General features: G+C 44.3%; 1 protein-coding gene across 1 annotated transcript; it reads left to right on the top strand.

Annotated features, from left to right (window-relative positions):
- The first annotated feature begins 5,747 nt into the window (after positions 1–5,747).
- Positions 5,748–9,714, top strand: LOC133917603 (protein CUP-SHAPED COTYLEDON 1-like). The gene is made up of 3 exons (XM_062361482.1): positions 5,748–6,276; positions 6,515–6,780; positions 9,069–9,714. The coding sequence occupies exons 1-3, from the start codon at positions 6,108–6,110 to the stop codon at positions 9,444–9,446; spliced, it is 813 nt and encodes a 270-aa protein (XP_062217466.1). The 5' UTR covers positions 5,748–6,107; the 3' UTR covers positions 9,447–9,714.
- Positions 9,715–10,568: the final 854 nt, after the last annotated feature.

Below are 10,568 nucleotides of genomic sequence, written 5' to 3' on the forward strand. Positions count from 1 at the left end.
TGCATACATCAACATATACCGATGCTTGCAACATATATGATGGCTTAACAAATCACATACAAAGATATTTTTCAGTACACTTAACCTTGTACATATGCGAATAACATGTTAATACCCTGTACCACTATTGTGTGTGTGTCTAATATTTTTAGCCTTTCGTTTGTCCCTAACATATAGTCCCTAGTAGGAATCAAGAGAGAGAGACCAAATTAAGTTCGGTAGCCCATTTTCCAGACTAGTTGTTGCCCATGTAGAATAGCCAAAAGTTAAGTGCATAAAGTGCTATTGTAGCCAATCTTTTCTATAAATGGCACCACCCGTCTCGCAAACTTCACGTAGAAGCTTCCTTTCCCGTGTTATAGAGCAAATCCTTGTTCAAAAGCTTAATCTACCACAATAGTGATCACCAGAAGGAAGACCCTCATTCTTTACTTCAGGTTTCTAGACTTTGACATTGCGGCGTTCGAATAATCCAATATTGTCATTCTCTGCTCTCTAATTTCTATGCTTTTCTTTTGTTCTATGATACACCATTTTGCATTTTACACTACTACTAAATTCCCCTTTTTTTCATACTAGCATACTTGTTAGCTTTTTCTAGACAACAATAATCCAGCAGTCGATTCAGTACTATGGGGCAGAAGAGAACAGTAACCCCGAAGAAACCAGAAGCAACCAGGATGTCGGATGTTGCAACAGAGGTCTCCCCGGCACAGAGGACGCTCGCAATAGAGGCCTCCCTGGCACAGAGGTCGGATAGGGACCCAAGCCCACACCAACCGTCCTCCTCCGACAGCAGCAAAAGCTCGGGCTCGTATCACAGCCCGAGCCCTGTCCCGTGCGAGCAGGAGATCCGCCGTCGGGAAAGTGACAATGAGTACGATCCCACCGAAGAGGTATTTAGTTGAGTCAATGCATTTCATACTTGTTAAATGGAGGGATATCTTCTGTTGATGTCAACTCTCATTTATTTTCTCTCTAGAGGGTGAGGGTGCCAAGATCTTCACGTCGATCATCTGCGCCACAACATTCTACGCCACAACCCATCGCTACATCTGTGCCCGAAACTACGGGTCCCTCTGGGCTGACGCTGAAACGAAGAAGGGGCGAGTGTAGCAGGAACAAATTGCCGTCCAACATTTATACAATAACACAGGTCGGAGTTGAAGGGGAGCCTATTGCACCTCGTGAGGCCTGCGTCAAATTCCGCAACGGTTGCGGATTCCTTGTCAAGGAGTACGTCCCAATCACTGTAACTGATTGGCGATTGGTGTCGGATGAGACGAAGGATTTCCTATGGGCAACATTGCAGAGAACCATCCGATTCCCCTCGGGAATAGAGGAAGCAGCCAAACAGAATGCATTGAAAACTATGAGAAAAAGCTTCCCGGGTTGGAAGAGTGAGCTCAACAAGGAATTCGTGAAGAAGAATCTGGTACCCTTTAATAAATACGGAAAATGACACCAGAGCAATAGGCAGAGTATGTTAGGCAGAAGACCACACCTGATGCCATCAAACTGGGTGAATCGTTCAAGCAACTTGCGAAGAAGAATAAGCACCACCATCAACTGGGCACATCTGGGTACGCCCCCAAAATTCCTGATTGGAGGAGGCAAGAGGAAGATGCTGCCCGGGTTGGGAAACCCAACCCTTTAAAAAATTGTTATGAGCGAACCAGGAACTGGGTCTATGCTCGGTCACAACGAACCGAGTCTGGGGACTTAGCCTTCAATAGCCCCGAGACCATAGAGGTGACCCAGACCATCCAAGGGCTTGCTAAGGAAGGGTTTCTAGAGCCTGACAGGGAGAATGACCTGCTTACCAAGGCCCTGGGGAACAAAGAACACCCGGGTCGCACTCGAGGCATCGGATCAAAAGTGGGCTGGAAGCATGCGTTCCCAAACGATGCGGGCCAGTACAAGACACGAAATAGATATAAGAAGACCCTAGAGGAACAGATACAAGAACATGTTAAGGTCGAATTCATGAAGATGTGGAATGAAAAGGAGAAGGAAAGGGCGGCATTAATACTGATAGAGCAACCAACCAACCCAGGATTTCGGAGCAGCGTCGGGTCCACACATTTCGATAGCCAGAGATATCCTGTGGATGAAATCAAAGAGGCTACCCCTTGCATTCTTCATGTTCCGGTCGGCAAGGGAGACTTCACTGTCGAGGCTGCCACTGGCCAGGCCATTCCAGGCCGTGTGTTTCACAGTCAAGATATTCCGGTCGGTTACGTCAAGGTACAAGTGGACTCGGTGCAGCCGATTTTCAGGAAGTACAAGCTCGAAATCAGCGCACCTGAGGGTATTGAGATTCTCGATGAGGCGGTTGGAAACTTCATTTTGTGGCCCAGACGGGATATCATAGTAAGCTGTCAGAAGTCACAATCGCCAGCGTCCCGCCTGTCCCAGGGCCCTGCATCTCTACCTCAGGCACCGCTGCCCCAGAGCCAACCCACTCCGCCTCAGGCACCTCAGCCCCAGAGCCAACCCACTCCGCCTCAGGCACCTCAGCCCCCGTGCCAACCCACTCCGCCTCAGGCACCTCAGCCCCCGTGCCAACCCTCTCCGCCTCAGGCACCATCGCCCCCGTGCCCGGTATCTCCGCCGCAGGCAACTTCGCATCGTGCTTCACCGTCTACAACTCAGGCACCTCCGCCTCCAGCGTCTCTGACTTCGGCGTCTCCGCCTCCGGCACATCCATCACCTGAGCATCGGAGAGTTCCTACAATGATTACCCCATATGAGAAGATTGAGCTACCTGATCCAATGAAGAGGTGGCTTCTATCCTCGTCAAAACCAAAGGCATCATCCGCTCAGGAATCTCCAGCGAAGGGCAATCTCACGAAAGAGATCGTCAAAGCATTAAGTACGTCACAGATAGATTTCGTGCCTACACTGGATGTTCCCAAAAAATATGAGCATGGCAAGCTATTTCTGCCATCATTTCAACTCCAGGAAGGTCCGTGGGAGATGAGGAAATTCCACGAATGGTACATGAGGGCATGTCGCGCGGGCCTCTCCATAATCACTACTGTTGTCCCCACTAACGTTTATCTAAGCGGCGACAGCTACCTCATGTTGGATTTCAAGGACATGCACGCTGTGTTCCGCCTCGACAAACTTGACGTCAATCTCATAAGCGTGTGGTGCCTGTAAGTGCCAACAATCTACCTCTGCGTTCATATATGTACCAATATATGTTATAGAAGCTAATGACTATTAATTTGTTCTGTAGGATGCAATTTAACGATGCAGATAAGTTAAAGAGGCCTGTCGGATTCCTTGATCCGCAACAAATTTTCCAGCCAAACATGATCGTGAACATAAGGACTGATGACCCTAGGATTAAGGGGAAGAGTAAAAAGGATAAAGCACGGGTCATAAAAGAAGCAACCAAAACAAAAAGACTCGAAATGTCAACCTACGTAGGAAGGGCTATGCTTGAAATGCAGGACAAGGACTGCATCTTCGCTCCCTACAACTTTAAGTAAGTGTGATACGTTATGAATCTAACATAAGTGTTCAACTTAGTTGATCGATCAAGAATCTAACATAAGTATTCATGTAGCGATCACTATATTTGTATAATGCTGATGCCGAAGTCGAGCAGACTCGTAGTCCTTGACTCTGTCGATTTCCAACAAAAATCCTACCGAGATTTCATTGATGTTATACAGAGGTAAAGGAAATCTCCCATACTTAAAATTCTTATACATTATTTATGAATTGATAATTACTTGTTGGTATTCGAATAGGGCCTACAAGTGGTACGTAATGAAAGGTGGGATACATGATACGGACAGGCCGGATGCGATGACAGTCCGTACATATTTTTCGGTACTAACACAACTTCTAATTCTTGTATTTCACTATTAATGACGAATAGTTTTATTGAACTAACGAATACGTTGCGTTTTTTTTAAGTGCCACAAGCAAGGTTTCAATACCGTTCTTTGTGGATACTATGTTTGCGAATTTCTTAGGATAAATGGGAGGTACACAACGAACCCTGAGGACGTAAGTCATCATTGCGCCTGCACATTCTTATTTGGTTATGTTTCCGTTGTCAGTAGTTTTTAACTCTTTTAGTGTGTTTTCAAACCAGGCAAGGATGATTCAATGTGCGAACCAAGCTCTCACCGATAAAGAAATTCAAAACATCCAACGTGACATGTGCCGGTTTATTATGCACGAAGTCATCCACAAGAACGGTAGATTCTTTGATCGCGGAGGCGAATTAGCTAGCCATCCGAGACTTTGTGTGTGGGACAACGACTCTTAGCTATATAGGCTTGTGATGTTGTAAATATTGTTTTGTAAATATTGATGTACTTGTGTTAAATGTTAAAATATGTGATGTTATTCATATTGTTATTGAAACTGTGTGAAATCTGAATAGAGTAAAATATATTCTATTTATTTTTTTGAAATAAATACATACCACATGCGGTTCTCATACGGAACCGCCTGTGAAAATCTTTATATCACAGGCGACAGCTAATGTGGACCCCGTCTGTGGAAATGGATTTTCATATACGGTTGTCTTAACGAACCGCCTTTGAAATTCTATTTCCACAGGCGGTTGTCTTAATGAACCACCTGTGGAAATGAATTTCCACAGGCGGTTGATATTAGGAACCGCCTATGAAAATAGATTTTCACAGGCGGTTCGTTAAGACAACCGTCTGTGGAAATCCATTTCCACAGGCGGTTACTTTTGCGCCTGTGGAAATCACAGGCCTTCTATCACAGGTGGGTGCGCCAAACGTCTGTGAAAAGGTGTTTCCACCCGTCTATACAATATCATTTTATAGTAGTGAATATCACAAGAATACTTGCGTGTAAAAGTATACTGTCCACCGTATCATCTTTCAGGCAGCGTAAGCTCTTGGTCTAAGTACGGTCGATGAATGAACTTTCAACCCTGCTGTTTTTTTAAAAGAACCCTGCTGTTGTTAACGCTCTAAATGGGTACACGATAACACGCGAGCATGAGGGCGAGCTGCACGTCTCCATCCTCTTACGACCTGATCACGTCACGATCCCGGCGTACGCGACCTAGCTATAGTTGCTGGCTACCCAGCAGCTATTTAGGACTTATTTGTTTTAGTTTCGAATTGTGACTTTCAGTTTTTACAATTCGAAACTGAAACAAACAGATAGTTTTTTGTTATAGTTTTTTAAAATTTGCTGGTTGGATTATGAGAATCTGATAAACTGGTTTTTTTAGCTTTTGATAGATTATGAAAATCTATTTTACTAAACTGTTCACCAAAATTTTTTAGAATCTACCATCTAAAAGCTTTTCATAATCCAACTTTTTACAATTCAGTTTTTCACAATTCAATTTCTATACACTGCTTTTCAGAATCCCCAATTAAAACAAACAAACCATTAATCAACGATCTCAATCAAGCTGATACCCTTCTTTTCCCGCGCCATTCAATTCGCGCCTTGCCTCCCCCCGGAAGCATGCACGCACGTAAAACGACCGCACACCTAGGCGCGGATCTGAAGCACGCAGACGTTTTTTTTTTTCTGGCGTGTCACGCTGGGCCACTGCTGATGAGCTAGCACTCTCTAGCCGGACACACGTACGGGTAGCAACTCAACGTCAAAGCTCATAGTGATCGATGGATATCGGTCGGCCGGTCTGTCGCGTAGATGGATCGATGGATATCGGTCGGTCGGTCGCGCAGATGGATCGATGGAACGGATCGACGCAGCATGGGTAACTTGCTGGGGTGGGTCTCATAGATTGTATCAAGTTCCCTCTTGCGGTGCATGCATGACAAGATGCTGGAATCTTTCCACTTGGCTAGCTAGATCGGTTTCAGTTGTTGCCTCAGCAGATAGGGACTAGACGGTCAGTCGATCAATTCGATACGGTTAGTTATAGAGGCCACACCCCGGCCTTCTTCAGTCTCCGATCCTCTCTATAAAACTAACGGAGGTCTCCCAAGTCCCAACGAACTCCAGCCACACTAGCTGGCTCCAGAGATTCGACAGCACAAAAATTCCTAGCTGATCCAGCCATACGTCTCGCTCGCTCGATCAATCGGTTGGTACTTTGTTCGATCGAGCAGTTGAATTGATCGATGGCATTGAGAGAGATCGAGTGGACGTTACCCCCGGGGTTCAGGTTCTACCCCAGCGACGAGGAGCTGGTGTGCCACTACCTCCACAAGAAGGTGGCCAACGAGCGCATCGCGCAGGGGACGCTCGTCGAAGTCGATCTCCACGCGCGCGAGCCATGGGAGCTCCCAGGTCACTTAGCTTATTCCCTGCCACCATGGTCATGCCATATTGCCATACCGATACAAGTAGCAAGTCTGTCCCTCTCTGATGCATCACGCGACCGAGCATATGTAATTGCAACTGAATACAGCAGTTCTGCGTGCTTAGTGCTTGCTGCACGCCGTACACAAATCTCAACCTAGAATTCATAGTTAGCCACTTGGAGCCTAGCTAACATTGCGTTTGGGTGCCTGCACTGCATATGCAGAGGTGGCCAAGCTGACGGCGAGCGAGTGGTACTTCTTCAGCTTTCGGGACCGAAAGTACGCAACGGGGTCGCGCACTAACCGCGCCACCAAGTCTGGCTACTGGAAGGCCACGGGCAAGGACCGCGAGGTGCGCAGCCCCGCCACGCGCGCCGTCGTCGGCATGAGGAAGACGCTGGTGTTCTACCAGGGGAGGGCCCCCAACGGGATCAAGTCCGGCTGGGTCATGCACGAGTTCCGCCTTGACGCCCCGCATTCTCCACCAAAGGTACGTACATAGCACGCATGTCGTCATGATTTCTCAACTGTTGCTATATACAGTATATACTCCTAGTCCAGCATAATAATACGGAAGTTCTGTTTAGCACGCGCGGTGCGCTGCTCGCGCGTCCCCCGCCCCGATAGGCCCATTTCTGATTTTTGAAAAAAAATTCAAAAAAATTTCCTCAAAAACTGTTCTGATTAACTTTTACTCAAAATTTTTCCTTAAAACTGTTCTCGTTAATTTTTTAAAAAACTTATTTAGAAAACTTATCCGGACATATAACTTATTCGAAAAACCTTTTCAAATATAGAAAGACGTGGGAAGAAAAAATTTCTAAACACAGAAGCTAGGAGGGTTATCTAAAAAGTTGCTACTTATGCCTCTGTCAGCGCTCGAGTTAGGCTTGTCCATAATGCTACCTAATTGCTCAATTGACTGTTTGCTACAAGATTTTTTTTCTTCTCAAAATTCTCGAGAACGTTTATCTAGTGTGTAGCAGATCGAGTTTCAGAGCTTCCCTGGAAACAAAGGATCCTATAAAAAGAATAACTCATCACACTGATCAATAGATTATTATATTACTAGCGGATCCTTGATCGGCCCCGTGAATCACGGGCGATGAAACTAGATAGCAACAAATAATGACCTTTCAGGCCTTCAATAGGTGTGGAAATTACGTAAGGAAGACAGTGACGCCAGCTTCTCAATTAACAATCATCCATGACTTGCGTCATCGACTTAATTAGCATGCAAAACACCAGCACGTGAAGAAGCGTCTATTGTTGCCTACGTTGCTACGCTAGCTACTAGCTAGGCCAAATATTGTACTCCTGTATACCATCTAGAGTAAGTGTTACCAAAAAGAGACTGTCATTCATCCGCAGCCATGAGGGTTTCATTTCCTCGGAACTTGTCTTGATAGTCCAATCTCCGGCCAAGCCCACCCACGTGGATGGATCATAGATGTCGAAACAAGACCTTAAGGGAGCATCCAACTAAGGGTTATATATCGGCGGTTTGTAAAAAAACAACATATAGATTATATATGGTAAAAAACTGAATTTTATAATCTATAAAAGTTGGTAAAAAATATATTACTGAATTGTTATAATAAAAAGTAGATTGTATTTACAATCTAATAAGTATATTTCAGTTTACAATCTGCAAGCTAAAACAAATAGACTCTAAGATATACTTAGTTCTCCTTAATATATAACCGTTAGAGATTTTCATTCCTTAAGACTTGTTTGGATAGTCTATCGTCGATCCAAGCCCACCCACATGGATAGATCATTGATCTTAAAATAAGATCTAATAGGAGCATCCAAGCAGCGGGATACTTTTTCTGAAGCTTTTAAAGTGTGTTTGGTTTTTCGGATAGGGTTTTATAGAGTTGTATTGTATAATCTAGTTAAGAGAAAATAGATTGAGCGGTGACATATTTGTTAAAAAGAATATTGTTTAGATGGTTGTATCTGCCTAAATAGGTGAGTTAAGTTTATGATTGATCGAATTTGAAATCATATGAGCAGATGCAAGGTTTAATATTATGATTATTTGCTCGTATAAAAATGATTTTATAACACTAACAAATTGAGTCCTCCTATATAAGCAGGTGAAGAAGCTTACATCCGCCGAACTAGACGAAAGATGTATAATTACATCTATCAAACCAAACTGAAACAATATATACAAATAACTAAACATATTTTATTTTAAAATTATACACCTCCACTAAACCAAACTAAAATAAATTAAACCAACCAAGCACGCACTTATCAACGCAACTAAGCTATGCTAGGTCCTCTTCGATATAAAGTATCACTCGCCGCCGTGAACTACAATAGCAACCGTGCTCCACGAGGTGACCGAGGAACATTCAACGTACAAGAAAGGAACCAATCGATGTGCGCCTGCAATAAATGCTAAGTTGCTCCTCCTGTGCAAAGCACAAGATCAGGACGAACGTGCACATAAGTTGGTCATGCACAGGTCCAGACACGTACGACGGTACGAGTGTAAGCGCGCACTGTACATAACGTCTAGATGCAGCGAATGGACCAGCCGTTTGATTGGTCCCTACATATGGAACGATAATTGGTGCGAACATTTATTGACCGATCATTTCTTCTCGTGGGCTACATGCAGCTCCTAGCTAAGGCCAGCGTGCATTAATTCGATGGCGTCCTACTTTGCATTAATTCGATGGCGTGCATTAAGGTTGGCGCAATTATATGTGTCAGCCAGCATTTTCACCTCCTGAAACTCTGAATGTGAGCGTACACGTGCAGGAGGATTGGGTGCTCTGCAGGGTGTTTCAGAAGACCAAAGGCGACGGCGACGGCCACGACGGCGTCAGCGGTGCCTCCTCCTCGCCCACCTTCGCCGGCTCGTCGCACGCCATGCCGGAGCAGGGTCACCCTGTGTCAGGCGGCTACTGCTACGGCCCCGGCTTTGTGCCGCAACAGGAGGTTGCCGTGCTGCCACATTACGGCGGAGCTGCTGTTGATCACCACAGTGTCCCGCAGGACGGCGCGCTGCCGGGATTTGGGTTTGGCACGAGGGGAGCTGCTGGAGACCAGTACGGGTTTGGTTACTTCGACGTGGGCGGCTTCAACGACATGGCGAGCCTTGGAGGAGGCATGGGGTTCCCACAAGGGTGGAACTGATGGTGCGTCGCTCACATGAAGCCCTTCTTCTTTACAGAGACTATTGCTATGGGATTGATTAATTCTATTGATTGTTTATATACAAATGGGGTTTGAAAGATATATAGATTAATTTGGGTTTGGAAATGATGTGAGCTGGTGAGAAGATCAATCGTGAACGCGAAATCAGATGTAAACTAAGTATTGGGAAATCCTTCCATATGTAAATTAATGTATTACTAATTGAGTCCCCTATTGTCGGCGAAAAATCCGAGTCTCCTGAATAAAAATGTGCAATTGCTGCTTAAGAAATCTCTCTGTTACCAGGGACATATGCTAGTGCCCCTAATGGTAAGAGCGAGAGCATTCACTTCCACTAATCGGGTTCGAGCAAGGATGGACTTATCTTATTTAATCAGTGTGTTTAGTGCTAAAAATTCATACTGTGCTTTGTGGAACTAGAAGCATGTGCGCATGTGTGGCGTCAGTGCATTATGAGGTTCAACTTTTAGAAGAAAAAAAACCCGTCAAATAGAAAAGAAGGAAGGAGTATATAAAAATGAAGTAATTAGTGGAATGACATACATAACATTACGTGAAAACATAGACAAAGGGATACAAAATTAGTGATTGATTATAAAATAACTCGTCACTGATGATAATAATGACAGGTTATAGTTATGATCCGTTATTAATGACGACTCATCAGTAACGAGTCATCCTAGGCCAGTTATTAAGTAATAGATTACGTTATAACATGTCACTAATGATAAACTCATCAGCGATTGGTTGTCTTAGGTTAGTCATTTGTGATGGGTCAAGTCATAACTTATCACTTATGATGATATTTTTTTATTTTTCTCATACGGCACCAATGACTTATGAATGAAATAGGAGGAAAGTCTGAAAGCCCAATCTTAATGAGAATACAAATGTGATAAATGAGCATTTAATTGAAACAAAATATGAAGTTATTTGAGTCAATCAAGGTCAATAGGTTGTTAAATCCAAGTTCACGAAATGTAAGAATTTATCTGCACATAAGCAGAATCAAGAACATAACAAAAGAAAAAGAGAAAAAAATTGTGATGGGCGAGATGTATTATTAGGTCTTTTGGTGTCTTTAGGTGATTGCTCATGAAA

The sequence above is a fragment of the Phragmites australis genome, chromosome 5 (genome assembly GCF_958298935.1).
Source record: "Phragmites australis chromosome 5, lpPhrAust1.1, whole genome shotgun sequence".
Taxonomy (NCBI): Eukaryota; Viridiplantae; Streptophyta; class Magnoliopsida; order Poales; family Poaceae; genus Phragmites; species Phragmites australis.

Excerpts from the sequence above, each read along its gene's own strand:
- LOC133917603 (XM_062361482.1), top strand. The coding sequence starts at position 6,108 with ATGGCATTGAGAGAGATCGAGTGGACGTTACCCCCGGGGTTCAGGTTC. Across the intron at positions 6,277-6,514 it reads CGAGCCATGGGAGCTCCCAG|AGGTGGCCAAGCTGACGGCG; the intron begins GTCACTTAGCTT and ends CTGCATATGCAG. Across the intron at positions 6,781-9,068 it reads CCCCGCATTCTCCACCAAAG|GAGGATTGGGTGCTCTGCAG; the intron begins GTACGTACATAG and ends GTACACGTGCAG.